Below are 17,086 nucleotides of genomic sequence, written 5' to 3'. Positions count from 1 at the left end.
GTGAAACGTGGATGTGTGAAAAAGTTTTGCACATGAGATCTTGCTGAAACACAGTAAAGTCGAAATAAAATCCAGGAGCAGATAACTCAACTAAAATAATGGAAATAGGTGACATATGCACATTTAAGCAGGTAACAAAAGGCACAAAACCAGCCGGACACCAGGCAGATACATAGATGATACTATAATAATAAGATAATACTAAAAGAAAAAAGCTGACAATACCAAATACTTGAAAAACAATACGGGATGTGACTCACTGCATTATGTTGAACTATTGGCTGATTTTTTAGCTTTGTGTTTTCCTTTATGTAACAGGTTTTTCATCATAAATTGATGCAGAAAACACATTTGATGGAGGACCTCTGCAGACCAGAGAAATTAAACTGACACCTACCACCAGGGATAAAGCTTTTGTGCTGTGGATGTGGAAAGGACCCAAATGCAGACTTCTAATCAGGCAAAGTTAGTGTCACTACAGACAGGAGGACACAATCATCAATTCCCCAGGATTTACTTTCAAAGGTTTTAAGTTAAAAAAAAAACATTTTAAAGCAACACTGTCACCCTTGACATCACAAAAAGTATTTTTCAAAAATAAAACTTTAATTATTTAATTTTTTAAAATTCCGTCATTAATCAGAGTCTCATTGGGTGAAAATATATTTGTTGAGAGGAATTAGAGCAATAAGCATTTATAAAAACATCAGATGATGGAAATAGAACAACAGTATAAATCGAGTATGAATAAACGGCTGCAAACATCATCCGCACAAAATCCAAGAGGAATCTACAGATTTCTGTAGACTGAGGTGTTTAAGGTTTATTTGAAAGGTTCAGATTACCTGAACAGTTCTGCCACGGTTACTGGACACTGTCTGTAGTTTTTAGATTTAAATGAAAGGTGTAAGGCAACTAGAGGTAGAGCTTTCTAAAGAAATAAAGTGAGTGCTTCTAGAATTAGACATTAAAACTGTCACAGAAAATGTGCTAAAATGTAAATGTTTCAATGTTTTTCTTGTTTTGTTTCTATATTTCTGTATTTCATTATGTTACATGTCTGCATTAAAGTAAAATTTCAAAGTCAAGATAGCTGAATTTTACTGACATAATTTAAATGGAACTCTTAGTTCACACACTGTAAATGCATTAGAGGATGTAAAAAATAATATTAAAAGTTAATAGATAAACTATTAAAAACATCCAGCACAGAGTTAAATGGCACTACACAACTGTAACACACGCAGTAATAAATTACATTAAAGTAAAGCTACACAATCTTCAAAGAGGACCACTTTTGTGAATATCAGTCTTTACTTTGGACATATCCTGACCTTAAATGCAGCACACGCACACACATATGCAGCCAGGGGAAGTATCTGTCTATATCTGTTGTGTTTTTTTGTGTACATTAGTGTGTCAAAAGGTCACATAATAGATGCAGAGGAAACTGGTCATAATAATGAGATAAAGTGATCCAACTGGACGGAATGAAGCAGCACTGAAGGTGAAATAAGTCCTCCATGAAACGTCTGAGCCTGAAAAATATGAAAAATAATTAGTTTTTTTTAAACCTATAATGTTATTTGCCTAGCTATATATTTATTAATACATATATTTGCTTTTATTTTCTGGTAGATTTGATTTAAATTGAAGAAATATTCCTCTGACTTAGTGTTACACCTCCATAAATAAAAGATAGGCCAAAGGATGAATTTTAGTCCTTTAGTACAAATGTGTTTGGTATCAGGTCAATGTAAAAGTATATAGACTACCTGATATAGTTGCCTCAGAAAGAGACATCACCAAGTTGTTTTCAATCCTGAAGCTGTAGGTGTCACTGACTTGGACCGACAGCAGTGTGCTGAAGATGCTGAATATCCCCTCAGAGTTTTCTGTGAAAGTGGAGCTTCCATTCAGGATGTTCTCAGTTTGGTTTAACCATGAAACGCTTGGCTTAGGGAACCAACTGACTGCCTCAGCAGACAGGGTGCCATTTGAGAAGGTGAAAGTGGGCGCTGAAAAAGCTGATGTAATAAAAGAGGGAAGAAAAAAAATCTTGAATTAATATTGCAATCAAGAGTGAAGCTTCACTCAGTACTCACATTACTCAGAACAGCACGTTGGTTAAAATTCCCAGCATTACAAAAACTAGAAATACCCTTATACCATCTTATTCCAATGTGTTGCAAACCATGCTGCTAATGAATGCCAATAAAGAATGTTTAGATAAACACACAATTAATCTTGAAGAGTGAGTCATCCTACCTGCTGTTCTGAGTTGAATGCTGACCTCTCCTCCACCTTTAGAGGAGCTGATGCTGCATGTGTACTTCCCCTCATCACTGCGTCTCACATTCCTCAGCAGCAGAGAGGCATTGCCTGTGACTACAGCCTGAGGGAAGAGCTGAGTTCTCCCACTGAACTGTGACGCCTGATTCGTCAGATCCGGAGCTCCATTCTGATAAAAGTAAACCAGGCCGTTCAGGTCCGTCTTCTTCCAGGTCACTGTCACTTTGTCTTGGGAAGTTTGTGTGTCAAGATAGCAGCTGAGCAGCTGATCCTCACCAAGGTTGGCGACAGGCTTTGTACTGCTGCTTATCACATTGGACTGGGGCTCTGTGGGATGTGGACATTTTATACACATATTATAGACTAGCACATTTGAATCAGTTCCAATTTGTTGACAACTTAATAACCGATTTAAATGATATTTAGTGAAAGTGTTGTTTGCTTTTGGCAGTTATAAAACTTTTAGCAGGAAGATTTTAAGGACAAGTTCACATTTTTCACATTCACATATCCTGAGAGAGAGAGATAGAGACTGTGATTTCAAGAGATAGTTCAAGCAAAGCTATGACTATTTAGGGGTCTGAGTTAGTAAAAGTGATTAAATTCTAAAGACACAGATAGATAGACTGTATATAAAAGATGCTTCTAGCATACAGGTCTGAAAAACAAAGCCAGGGTGGAAATATCCTATACCTGTCTTCTTTCTACTGACCAGCAGAGGGCAACCATTGTAGCTGTCAGGAAAAGAAATCTACTTCTCACTTGATTTATAACCTCAGTAAATATTTTCCTAATGCCTTTATGGTCTCAGTCAGTAGTATTATGACTTTATCATGTTTAGCTTGGAAATTATCGTGCCATTTATAAAAATAACCCACTCAAAGTGCGGTATGCTTTTTACTCTGTGACTGATGACTCACTACTGTATGAGCATGGCGTGTCCTTTGGTTCACAATCAGATCTTTTTTGGCATTCAGTTAAATTAAAAAAAGAAGTCCTTTTTTCAGGTAATAACATTGCACATATTTAATAAATTTGTAACTTAATAAAACTAACATGCCAATTAATCTAGCTTGAATGCTAGCTAGATATCAGCTTCACACATTCTTCTAAAATATAGTCACGCCCACTTTCAAGACATCAACAAGATGATGGCCAAAATACCAATTTCACAGGTTCATATAGGACAGGATTCCACAGTAAAAACTCAGGCGCACCATGGTTATGAATGAAACTATCAAATGATATTTAAAGTCAATATTCCCTTAATACCATGTTAAACCAGCACCAGTCGAGCATACCTAAACACACATAAACATTTTCTCAAGGAAATGAAACATGAATATAGAGTATATGTGTTGGCTATCAACATTATTTCTGTCAAGTGGAAAGTCAGCCTCACAAATATTTAGAGATCATCACACGTGCAGATACAAATGAATATTCACAGTTAAACACTCGATGCTGTGCTGTGCCGTGTTGCCGTCCACATGGATTAACTGTATTTTAGTTTAGACAAACACAGCACGTGGTGAGCACACCCATGTATCACCCCAGGCCTCACCGAGCCATCACTAATGACAAGAGGATCCAAACAGATCTGTGGGTCTTACTTGAGAAGGCCAGAGAGAAGAAGAGGATGATGAAGAAACTAAGTATGACGATGATGACGAGCATGCTGTACAAAAAGAAAAACACAAGTGCAATTGTAACAAAACACATAGTATTAGTTTTTAAAGATTAGTTTCATAGCAGTTCTTCAAATAGCTTCTATTATTCTTCCTGGAACTGTAGGGTTTGGGCTCCATGCGTTGTGTCTTTTGGGTCTCGTGATGATCAGGACAAAAAACCCCATTGCAATAAGAAAGCTGGAGATTGTTTTCAATTCTTCTGTAAGTGTTTTCTTTGTGGTTCAAAAATGTTAATATTTTGTCCTGACAGAAATTTAAAGGAGAAATTTCTCTTTGACAGACTGTCAGCAACTTTTATTTTGTTAGGGATCACATATTTAAACTAGTTGTGAAGCATAAGTTTAATCTTTAATAACATGTTGTTGTATTATAATCTGAAACTTTAGAAGTAATCAGCAACTACAGCTGTCAAATAACATCAAAAGTGAGATGTTTTCTTTCTCTACTGATGCAGTAAAAGCAAACATACTCGGTTACCACTGGAGACACCTAAATATTTTCAAAGTTGAATGACAACACTAAATATTCCTCATGGTCGCACCTGTAGAAGATGATTTGTCCGAGCGTGGCCATGGCTCCTGATGAAATCTCTTGAGACCAAGAAAAAAGGCAATTATTTATTCTTTATCCACTTTTTTATCCAAGTAATATATTTCTGCTGCTGTCTGTCAGCAGCCTGCACAGAACTGTCTGCTCAGCCTCTCTCAGAGCACTTAGAAAATACAATACAACACCATAAGTAAATATTACTTTTAAGGTGTGTTCTTCATTTTGGTTGACAGGTCATCATCCAGCTCGTTTATCTTATCAAAATAAAAGTTCATGTGACTGATTTACAAGAGAAAGAGATTATTTTTGTGATGTTAGTTAAGCTTTTACAAAGTGAAGGGATTACATCCAGAAAAACATTTTCACAGTAGTTATGACATAGAATATGTTTTTCATGTATATATTTATAGCATGCAGTACCGACTGCTGCTGGTTTTATTACGGCAAAAGCATAATATGCATACAAGGAAAAAGAGTAGCACCCTGGGCTTGGCAAATTTACTCAAGGTGGACAAAATTTGATCTGTCGAGGAAAAAGAGAACATTCGTAACACTTGTTTATTTATGAAAAGGACAAAACATTGTTCACTAAAATAACAACAGAAAAAATAGATGATGAGAATCTCTGGTGATATTTTTGGCATTTCAAAACAGACGATTAGCCTCATTCATACTAATATCTGCTTGGACTGAACTACAGTAACGAAAGAAATGTGGCGTGCAACACTTGTGTGACAAGTGAAGACATTACAGAGTCCTCTTGACCACTGAGAAATTCTGCCAACCTCAAATGTGTACATCAAACTGAAACTTACGCACATGTATGTCACATCATATGATCTTATGAAACAAGAAACATTTTCTTTTTCAGTTTTTATTTTAGTTTTGCAAGAGATGTGAGCATGCAACTGTGAAATCTAGAGTTTTTAAACTGTTAAGCCATAAAACAAAATGAAAGGCTTAGTTTTTGCTTTGTAGCAAACAACAAACACATATATTCTTGGTGCAAGCATTTTGTAGTAGATAACTGCAACCAAAATCCTACTTTCTTGACAATCCTTGTTAACGATTAGCGTTAGAAAGGTGCGCATTATGTAAAATGTTATTTTGCTATAAAAATGAATGCTCAAAATGATCAAATTACACAAACATACATGAAATTATAGCACACAAGCCACAAACCCTTAAAGCAAATCTTTTTTTGCCCTTACCTCAGTTCTAACAAGCTTGAAAGCTAACAGTTAGTATGTCCACCTTTGTTCTTCAACACAGCCTCAACTTATGCAAGCATTCTTGTAATTTTCAGATGTCTTCAGGACTAGTGCTCCATGATTCTGGAAAGATAGTCAAAGCTCTTTATTGGAGGCACTTGGGAGGCCAATCAATGACTGATAGTGCTCCATTGGGAATTTTTCTATCTAGCTATGCTTTTACTGTATTGACAGTGTGTTTGGTATCACAGTCATGCTGAAAAATGAAGCCTTTTCCTACCAGGTGCTTTCTAGATGTTATTGTATTGTCATGCATGGTGTTACTTGGTGCATTTATTAGGCTGGACGACTGTGATTCATCATTGTCTAAAAGTTCTTTGAAAAGCATTCAGTTAGTCAAGAACGCTGCAGTGAAAGTACTGACAGGGACTTGAAAGAGAGAGCATAATTCTCCCTTCTCTTCACTGGCTCCTGCTTAATTCCAGAGTTGGATTTAAAATCCACATCCTTACATGCAAGGTCTTGAATAACCAGGACACTTGATTTCTTAAATAGTACTGTATTATTCCAAGCATTTTGCTCTCAGACTGTGAGCTTACTTGTGGTTTCTAGAGTTTTTAAAAGTAGAATGGGAGGCACAACCTTCAGCTTCCAGGCTCCTTTCCTGTGGAAAAAGATTCAGGTTGAATTCAGGAGACAGACACTCTCTCTACATTTTAGATTAGGCTCAAAACTTTCCTTTTTGATAAAGCATATAGTTAGCGCTTGATCAAGTGACCCTAAATCCTCCCTTAGTTTCACTGCTATAGGCCAAGGTTGCCTAAAGGCTCTGAGGGCTTCTTCTTCACACCTCTCTTTTTGGTCTCCATGTGTTTATACCTCTAAAAACTAAATTTAAACTGTGGTTCTCTCCCATGTGTATCCTTTGTCCTGTCTTTCTCTGCTTTTCTCTTCCCACCCAACTGGCCGTGGCTTTAAAAAGGGAGTTTTTCCTTCTTACCTTGGCAAAGTGCAAGGTGTATCTCTCACATCCTGTGTCAGGTATTTGCTGATTATTTTTCTATTTCTCTAGAACATGACTTTCAGATACTGTCCAGCTGCTGTAGATAGTTTTTTTTTTAATACCTACCATTTCTTAGTTATAAGTTTTCATCATATTGCAAAAATACTGTTTTATGCCAGTTAAACTGCTTGTTTTATAGATTAAACTAAAAACATGTGAATAAATGTGTTTTTACAACAAGCTGCCAGTAACAAAGTGCCTTATGATACAATTTACAATTGCTGTTATGAGACAAGTTGTTGGTGTAGACACAACACATTCCTTAAGTTAGGTCATTTTTATTACTGGTCACAGTTAACCAACTTTAACCTGATATCTTATTAACCATATCACTATGTTGTTTGAATAACTTTACTGTGTATTTCCTGAAATTTCCCTCCGTGATATTGTTCATTAGTGAATAGAATCTGTCTGGAAAACCCTAAAAATGTATTTGAGAAGTGAAAACCAAGATTTGCATCATTCTGAAAGTACTTAAAACAGCCTCATTGTGGTAAACCATGGGCACATAATGTATTTAAAGGCAATATAATGGTACTATATGCTTTATGCTTCAGAATTATTTTTCATTTTCACTCAGCCATTGGAGGAGGAACATTTCAAAAATCTAACTTACTAACTTAAGACATCCGATACTAATTTCATCCAGGATGCCATTTCCGGAGTTTACTTACAAACTTCTTCAAGTAATCAGAAATTCTGTGGGTGTTTTGGTGCTCATAGTCATCTTCTACATCCTGCAGTACATTTTTAACATGCATTTTTTATGCTCGTGTGAACCGGGCCTGCATCCAAATGGTGTACTGTACATGGCTCTGCCTCCTTTGATCCTCGCCTTTATTGTCATCATTGTTGAACCTTTTCACCAAAGAAAGATTTTTTACTGGTGTCACTCTCTCTCAAGATGTGCTATGTGTGTTGGCAGCTATGTCTATAAGGTTTTCATTAAGTGGATCAGTTTGGCGGCTGTATGGATATCTGCTGTTCTTTTTGATGGAGACTGGTTCGTTTGCCTAAAGACAAACTTCAACAAGAACCAGACTGGAATTCCATGCAAACAAAATCTGACCTATGAGGAGCAACGGATTATAGGAGACTATATGACTCAATCACTTGTAAGTAACAACACACAACAATCATGCAACATCAATTTGACTAACATCATTTTTAAACTAAAATTCACATGTTAAAAAATGTAAGACAATGAAATTTTGTTACATTTAAAAGCATTTTAGTTCTACCTCCATGTAAGGAAAGTATCACAATGTTTTACTTAGTGCGCTCAGAGCATCAAGTGGATGCTTGCGCAAAATTCAAAAGCTGTGTGTCTGACTGACAATAGAGAAAGAAAACATCACTTTAACAACTGTCCATGCTCAAAAGACCTTTATGTACTGCCAGGTTATTGGAAGCTGAATGTTAAGAAAAGCAAAAAGAGTTGAAATAAACTTGAACTTGACTAAAAGAACAAACCTACATTTAAAACAAGTATGTGAATTGTTTTCAAACTGTATCTTTTTTTTCTTTTCCAGGATTATGGTCTTTTTCTCATCTGTGGTTTTTTATTTGTCTGGACGACCTGTGAAATTAAAAGACTGTCTTGCAGCTGTTTTAAAACAAGGCCACGCTGTCAGCCTTACTACAGTGTAGTATTTGAAGACCTTCTAGCAGAGGAAGTCAGTATTCACCTAAACGACAAACTAAAAAAAATGGCAACAGAAAAAGCAGAAAACATCTGTAAGCCCTACCTTGAAGCTATTAAGCTGTCAGGAAACAATGATGATAATGACGATGCAAACACTGCTGCTTCTGAAGCCTGGGAGAAAATTTCCATCCCTGGTTTCTACTTGATGGAAGATGAGGAACAATAAACAGCTGGAGACACTGTAGCAATATTTTAAACTGTCATTTGTTAGAACCTTTACATCTATAAAAGTCTGTATCTCATATGTACATTTCATGTGGACATTTTATTTAGTCAGTTATCTATTTACCTGTTAATTTAGAAGACGTTTTACAAACGAAAATCTGTGTTATAACCTTTTGATAAGTTTTTCCTATATATTTCCTAAATAATTTTACTTTCTTTCTACTTTCTTTGCAATAGTTTACTACACTAATTTTGAGAGAATGTGACAAGAAAATTATACATATGATCGTTTTCTATTTATTTGTGTCAGAAAATATTGTTCAACATTAAGAAAACACATGGCAAGGAAAGAACAGTTCAAGCAATAAACTTAAATGTAAACAAAAATGGAATACATAGTATTTTTCACTGGAATTAAAATGTGCATCAACTGGCTCATGTCTGTCCAGCCCAATTTTACTTTTTAAGTGTGTGTGTGTGTGTTGGGGGGGGGGGGGATGTGTGTGTATGTATCCATGATTGTTTATGTTAATAAGAGTGTGGGGAGTGAGTTGGAGGGCGGGGTGGGGTGGGCTGCTTTTAACCATGTAAGGCACTTTGTGCTACATTGCTGTATGAAAAGTGCTTTATAAATAAAGATTGATTGATTGATATGATTCTTTTGAGTATAATGTACTTAACATTGGTTTTTTGTTTTTGTTTTTAGATAAAAGGAACTACAATTCAGCCATGAAAAGTAGTCCAATAATAAAGGAGGTGTATTAAGAAATAATGTTCATGTTCCAATTAAACATAATTTTACTCTTGAGGACATTCCAGTCAGTGAGTATTCCTGCTGTCGTCTTTTCTGGATGAAACTTGCATGCAGAAGGACAGCCTGGTATTGGCAGACTGGGACTGCAGAGGGCACTTTGCTGGAGATTCCACCATCGTGAATGTGACACTTACAAATGTAGGGTGACAATATGGAGATGTAATTGCATGGGGTCGCCACAAAATAATCACAATCAGAATCAGAATACTTTATTGATCCTTAGGGGATCCCTAGGGATTGGCTGCTGCAATGCTCCTGCACCTCAGATGAGGAAGATTCTGCAGTCATCATACACTACCAATCAAAATTTTGGACACACCCACTCATTTAATGTTTTTTTGGCTTTATTTTACATTGTAGATTCTCACTGAAGGCATCAAAACTAGAATTAGAATTTTTTCCATCCAGAACTGCCTTACTTCTTTGTTGCATAGATTTAAAAATGTGCTGGAAACTTTCCTCAGAGATTTGTGGATAACAACACAGTATGTGTTTATGTGTGCTTCACGGGTACAGGTTTAGTATGGTATTGATAGAATATTAACTTGTATATCATTTGATAGAGTTTCATCCATAAGCACGTTTTTATTTATATGGCATGGTATTTTTTAAATGGCACTTTCCAAACTAAACATGATAAAGTCATAATACTACTGAATGAGACCATAAAGTCATTAGAAAAATATATACTGAGGTTTTAAATCAAGCGAGAAGTCGAGTTCTAGACAGCTACAAGGTTGCCCTCTGCTGGTCAGTAGAAAAAAAGACAGGTATATGACATTTCCACCCTGGCTTCCTTTTTAACCTGCATTGTGCAACTATCTTTTATATACAGTCTATCTGTTTTTATGTTTGGAATTTAACCTTTTTTTTCTTTCCTTTTTAACTAACTCTTAAATAGTCATAGCTTTTCATGAACTATGGCTTTTCTACTAGGAGTAAAGATTTTATTTCTTGAAATTACAGTGACTCTCTACCTCTACCTCTGGAGTTACTGTACAGCTCTTCTTCCATTTAAATCTACATAAATACAGACAGTGTCTAGTAACCATGGCATAACTGGTTTCAGGTACTCTGAACATTTCAAATAAACCTTTTTAATAAATATTCTTGATGAGATGGAACTGGCACTATGCCTTTCAAAAGCATGTAAACATATAGCTCAGTGCTAAGCCAGTTTCTCACAGATCCACCTCAGAGTAGCATCACATGAGCGGTCGTTCCAGTTTTCTTCTGTATCCTTGCCAGTTCTAATATGTGCACAGTCTTCTTCACCCCACTTTGGATCACCACCACCGTTATCAGGCTGCTCAGCCTCCGAGTACCTAACAGGTTTCAGAACAAGACAATGGTGACACTGTTAATCTCTAATATTAGAAGTCTTTCCATGATTCCCATTTTTGTACACATTTACATTTTTTTCTGTACTGAGCCTAAAAATGACAACTCCAGTAACACTGATATTTGTACTGCGCAAAATAAATCTTTGGTTTTTTGTGTGTGTAAGGCACCTCCTCTGCTTTATGGGTTTAGCAAATCTAAATGATTTAGTCTTAATGAACAGAGACATCGCAAGTCATTATTTAACCTCAAAGTTCTATGTATGGTGTATGATACAATAAAGGCTTTAAGTGGCATAAGTGGTAGTAATATGCTCACGTGTAGTATGGTGGTTTAGTTTGGTTAATGTCATTTTTGTTCTAGTGCACACGTGTCGAACTCCAGGCGTCGAGGGCCGGTGTCCTGCAGGTTTCAGATGTGTCCTTAATCCAACACAGCTGACTTAAATGGCTAAATTACCTCCTCAACATGTCTTGAAGCTCTCCAGAGGCCTGGTAACGAATGAATCGTTTGATTCAGGTGTGTTGACTCAGGGTGATATCTAAAACCTGCAGGACACCGGCCCTCGAGGCCTGGAGTTCGACAAGTGTATACTTTTTAAAGTTATTATTACATTTTTTTTGACAGTGATTTTAAGGTTTAGTCTAGAACAGTTTAGAGTGGCAAAAACACTGGCCTGTTCACCATGTATGCTTGCTGGTATGTGTCAAAATACTGTCAAGAATTCCAGGATCAAATATAAATATTTTGGGATTCCTGTCTATCGCTTGTCTGTTGTGGTTCATCTGCGTATGCCATGGTACGTTTTTTCATTGGTATGTTTTAACTCAGATGCAGTTCTTGGCCTGCTTGAATGCCGCCCCATTAAAATATATCAAGTCTCTCCCATAAAGGGACAGAAGATCATGCTATTTGCCTTTATCATGTAAATTACTGCCACCTTGTGGCAACAGTTGAGTATTGTCTGTGGAAACAGCAATGAGAATCCATTTAAACTTTCTGTTGTCATGCGCATTTCAGCGTCCCATTATCAAAGCCTGGACCTCGGTCACTTTAGAGCCCAGCAGAATTTTGCGGTTATTTGCAAAAGCACACCATGGATAAATCCATGCTCTTTGATGCAAGACTGATGGAAGACCAGAGTAGAAGCCAAGCAGAACTGTGATGTTCATGATCTGTAGGTGATTATACACATGCACAGATCAGTGTAGCAAATAAAAAGTAAATGAGCAAACTGTAAAAGCAACCAACTGAGAACCGCATCTCTGGCAAACAGCTAATGTACAGAGGTAGTTTCAAAGTGTAAAGTTAATACGTAGAATACATGCGCGATAAAATGTGGGTGGGGCTTAAAAATCAAATGTGATTCTTGACAGATTCATTCTCTAAAACCATAAACACTTGTATGTGTGACAAATAAATACAGAACATTCTTTGCATGCTGAGCAGCCAGCATTGCTTGTGATATCTTATGATCTGCACAACAAGTAATGCAAACTACCTAATCCTTTTCTTTTGTTCAAAATGGGATACTCTTCAAATGCAAAAGTGATAAAAAAAGTGAAAAGAAACAGTGATATGTGGTGATTTGCATACTTTGTAAACATTTTTAAAGAAAAACAAACAACAACAAAAACAAACATTTTTTTTACATCAGTAAATTTATACACAAATAATTTTTAAAATTTGATTTCTTTCTCATTTAATACATGGTAAAAATTATATTTAAGAAAGGGAAAAGAAAGGAATAAAATGAAGAAGGGCCTGTAACCTTAGAGTGAGAGAAGATCCATCAACCCATTTCCAGGTTCCCTCATTGCTCCCATCCATCAAACCAATCCAGCTCCATGTTTCTGACTTTGTTAACTTGGAGAGAAAAGTCTGTTTTTAATGATAAAAAAAAGATACAAATGATATTTTAAAAATTGAATCATTATTATAAAATCATTAAACAGAAAATTAAGCTATTATACATTAAATTACATTAGGGGTATTGTACCCCATTTTGACCTTGAGACTTAGACCACCATAGACCCCCACCTTCAGTCTTATACACAGGGCTTGTTCATGTGCTACCATGATTAGAGCCTCCGTGCTGTCTTTCTATCCAACTTTGTCCAGCCACTGGTAGGATTTTTTGATATCAGCCACTTCTTCTATCTGCCCGTAGTACATACTGTCCTTCCATGATGTTCTTGCTCATCTTTTTTTCTCAGGTTTCTAATGCCTGAGGTATTCGCCAAGCACAAATTCATTGTGGCCAGCTTCCTGATATACCCATTTTTGTTGTTTCATTCTGGATGATGCTTCTGACAATCACTAATCCTTATCCTCCTTCCTTTAGCTTCACATAAAATGTCAGGGTGCAGGACGTGGGGTGAAACCCTCCATACATGGTAAAGAGCTTTCTTGTCTTGATGTCAGGGACTTCTATCTTCTCCTTTGGCGAGCTGGTTATTCCAGTAGAGTATATGATGACTGGCAGGTTGTACGTGGTGATTCAGCAGATCTTGTTCTTGCCATTCAATTGACACCTTAGGACTTGACACTCTGCTGGTATTTGGTTGTGGCTTTTCTAGCGGCCTCTTCATGGTTGCCATTTGTATAATTCTAAGGTACTTCTAGCTGTCCTCAGTATCTCCAATGTAGCCTTCTGGCAGTGCAGTCTCCTCAGTTCTGACTAACTTCCTTCTCTTTCTCCAAAATCCTACTATTTGGCATCAACTCACCCCACCATGATGGAAGAAGATACATGCTGAGTATGACTCAATAAACACTAAAAACACCAGAAACTTTCCAGTTAAAAGCAAACAAACAAACCCACACACATGGCTTTCCATTCAGCTAAAACAATTTTAAGAATGTCATTCTTAAAGATCATTGGACGCAATTCGATCTGTAGTTACTGCGTTTATTTACTTACACATTATTATGATTATGGTCATATCATTAACTAAGCAGTCTGGTCAACTGTTAGGGAAGTACCTGCTCCTTGTTGCAGTCAATGACAACTAGATCTGCTCCTTTGTCTTTGCAGTCCTGTCTGGCTCTTGTCCATGAACCAGAGTCATTGGAGAGGAAATAACAAGAACTACTAAATATCCTCCATCCTGCTGGACAAGTTTTCTCTCTCTGTCTGGTTAAAATTAGTTCTTTCTTTAACTCAGTGATGCTTGAATTCAGCAGGTCTCTCTCTCTGGTCATGAACGACATCGCATTAATAGAGGCCTGGAGATGCTCAGTCAGGTTGTTTTTGAGAAAAGAGAAATGTGCAGCTTCACTGTGATACAATACATTTACAAAATGACATATTTATGTTTATTATGTTAAGGACAAAACTAACAACTGAGTTGGTCAATACTGACAGGCTTTGTTACAACATATGTTACCTATGGCATTATTATTGTGCCTCTGTTCTATGAGTGCAGGTTAAAAAAAAATCAAAAAATATGCAAGTGCAAATGTTGCATTTTGAGGAGAAAATTATTTTGAGTGAAGAAACGTTTAATTGGAGCAAACAAAATTCATTGCTGCGTGCAAGAAATGTATTTCAGTGTTTGCTATTATGCATACACACACACAATAACAGCCCCTCTTGCTCAGTTGCTGGCTGTTCTCAGTGTGACGTTCATGCTCACAACATCTCTGCTCGGTGCACGCTCAACTCTCTGTACACCGTTCTAGGTGTACCAACCAACCAATCACTGACGTGGATGTGAAAATTCTGATAGGCTGTTACGGTCTCCAATCAGCTTGCTAGCTATTGCATTCCAGAAACATGGTCCAGAATGCTGCCAAATGCATTTTCGGTTAGTATGTTTAATTATTTCATTTTAAAATATATAATTTTTTAAGACCACTGTTGGTTTTAATCTAGTTTAAGCTACACTTTTCTTCGCTCAAAAATAATTTACTCCACAAAATGCAACATTTGTGCTTGCAAAGTTTTTTTTTTTACGTGCAGTTAGAATAGAGGCACAAAAATGACACCATAGTTGCCACCTAAGAAAGATGGTGTCAGTTAATATTGGAATAACGGGGTGCCTGCAGCTTGGTCCTTACAGCGACTGAAATTATTTGATGTGTACATGTGTACATTACATGTACACTGTTTAGAAATACATTTGGCCAAACAATGTTTAATGCAGTGGCACTTTGGAGTCACTGGAATCCATTGACTTCCGTGTCTGTAAATAAAAACAGCTATTCTAACAGTGCCTATAATTTGTTATTTTCTCTCATACAATGACAATGAAGCTAGTGTAGAAGAACAATAAATATCTGTTGTTATTTTTATTTGTTTTGTATTCATGAACAGCCATTTTTTCTTATTATTTTCTAATTATATACAGTGATGTAATGACGTTATAAATAATTCGATGATAACTGATGACTGTGTTCTCATAGATGAGCGAACTAAACGAGCACTGAAGGCTTGGCATAAACTGCCCGTATGAATACGGAATACAGAATATAAAAATGAACTGAATAAAGCTAAATGTGAACAAAACTCACAGTGCAGACCAAGGCCAATGAGCCCAACCAACAGGGAAACACTCAGCAGCCCCAAAGTAAGAATAACAGCTTTGTGAAACTTCCCATCAGAGCTCTTTGGACCTGATAAGAAAAAAAAAGTCAGAGATGTCTTTCACATAATGCAACATATGCAACATATACTCAGTTACTGCGGTACAGTAAGTCTGGACTGGTTGTCCGTCTTAAGGCTCTGAGTTAGAATTACTAGAAACTAATTAAAGGAGACATCCTAACTGCCTACATCTAGATAATGATACCACTGTCTCTGATAACATACTCTGATTAAGCAACTCTGTTAGTCAAGTACAGTCAGTCACTCACCTTGTTGCCCTAAAGTAGCAGACCAAGAAATAAACGCCCTAAGCGACGGTCAGCTTGTGGGCTAGAGCAACCTCTTAGAAGCAATAAAAGCTGTAATAGCCATACACATATTTTAACCTTTACCGTTTAACAACACAATTCAGACTTTAAATGCAGGTAAGATATTCATTTAAATCACGAAAGCCAATTTCTATAAATCACCAAGACTAATCATAATAGATGAAATGGGATAACTGCCACTAAATACCACTATGGTCTCATAGTTCCTCCAAAGTCCATAATTCAACAAAAAATTAGCAGCAAAGAAAAGACTTGTGGCTCCAATTTTTAGATCACAGTTGTTTGGCCATAATTAACCGTCTGGAACACTCTGAAATATTATATTGCTGAGACCGCTCCAGAGACTCCAGTTTCACAACACTTACAACTTGTTTTTAACTATGTACATGGTTACCCCGCTGAGTTCCTATTCATCACATTACTTCAAGTCCTAGATGGATGAGGTTTGGGGGATTTCAGTCCTTTGACAATCTCCATCAAACTGGAAATTCTTACCTGTTTGAATTGTTGAAGAGCTTCTGTTGACTGACTTGCCATGTTGAACATTGACATAGATTTCCTCCATCTCTCCTGAGATAGTCAGCTTTCTTTTAGAGAGTCGGCTCTGCAGTACACGTTACTTGAAGCATAAATGAGGAAGTTTTTAGCTTAGTTCCTTCTTGTCTTTTACAGAAGTTTTATCGGAAGTCATTCTGTATGTGTTGAACCCAGAAGTGTCACTTCTAATAACATTTCTATAACACAGTTTAAGTTTGAAGGTTGAAGTTTCCTGGAATAGTCTGAATGACTAATGTTACATGAAAAGACAGATATACAACAAAATTCAAAACTCAGCAGAAGGTCTAGATCTTGTCCCTTGAAGTTGCTAATTACCCACTGTGTAGATCAGAAAAGTATAATGAAAGTGAGCAGGCAATCTGCATATACATTAATCTCACAAAGATGCACTGAAATCACCAATCAATCACATTCAAATTGGCCTTGTGTCCAATGAACTTCAATTCAATTCAATTCAAACTTTATTTTTATAGCACATTTAAAAGCAAGAGAGTTGACCTAAGTGCTTCACAATCAGTTAGGAACAAGAGAAGAAAATAGAGAAACAAATACAGATAAATGAGAGGACATTGTATTAACATTAAAAAACAGGTCTGAGGTTATTAACTTGAGTTAAAAGCCAACATTGTGGGGGGTGGGGATAGTTCAGGTAGAGTGGTCGCCCCTTGATCGGAAGGTCGGGGACTCGAATCCACCGAATCCAAGCTACCCTGAGGTACCCTTGAGCAAGGTACCGTCCCTACACACTGCTCCCCAGGCGCTGGATTGGTAGCTGCCCAC

At 36.8% G+C, this 17,086-nt stretch overlaps 2 protein-coding genes across 2 annotated transcripts; both read right to left on the bottom strand.

Moving 5' to 3' along the window:
• Positions 1–1,419: 1,419 nt before the first annotated feature.
• Positions 1,420–4,556, bottom strand: vtcn1 (V-set domain containing T cell activation inhibitor 1; the record flags this gene model as incomplete). The annotated part of the gene is made up of 5 exons (XM_082508812.1): positions 1,420–1,538; positions 1,776–2,027; positions 2,269–2,619; positions 3,906–3,970; positions 4,525–4,556. The coding sequence occupies 5 exons, from the start codon at positions 4,554–4,556 to the stop codon at positions 1,420–1,422; spliced, it is 819 nt and encodes a 272-aa protein (XP_082364938.1).
• Positions 4,557–9,816: 5,260 nt separating this feature from the next.
• LOC309691143 (CD209 antigen-like protein C) lies at positions 9,817–16,373 on the bottom strand. Its single transcript, XM_082508724.1, has 5 exons — positions 16,244–16,373; positions 15,348–15,448; positions 13,817–14,119; positions 12,603–12,712; positions 9,817–10,815 (listed from the first exon to the last, which is right to left on the bottom strand). The coding sequence occupies exons 1-5, from the start codon at positions 16,311–16,313 to the stop codon at positions 10,659–10,661; spliced, it is 741 nt and encodes a 246-aa protein (XP_082364850.1). The 5' UTR covers positions 16,314–16,373; the 3' UTR covers positions 9,817–10,658.
• Between the last annotated feature and the right edge of the window lie 713 nt (positions 16,374–17,086).

This window comes from Aulonocara stuartgranti (genome assembly GCF_965226115.1).
Source record: "Aulonocara stuartgranti genome assembly, chromosome: 16".
NCBI classification, from domain to species: Eukaryota; Metazoa; Chordata; class Actinopteri; order Cichliformes; family Cichlidae; genus Aulonocara; species Aulonocara stuartgranti.
The sequence above is the reverse complement of the archived record's forward strand: the minus strand, read 5'-3'. Positions and strand labels throughout refer to the sequence as shown.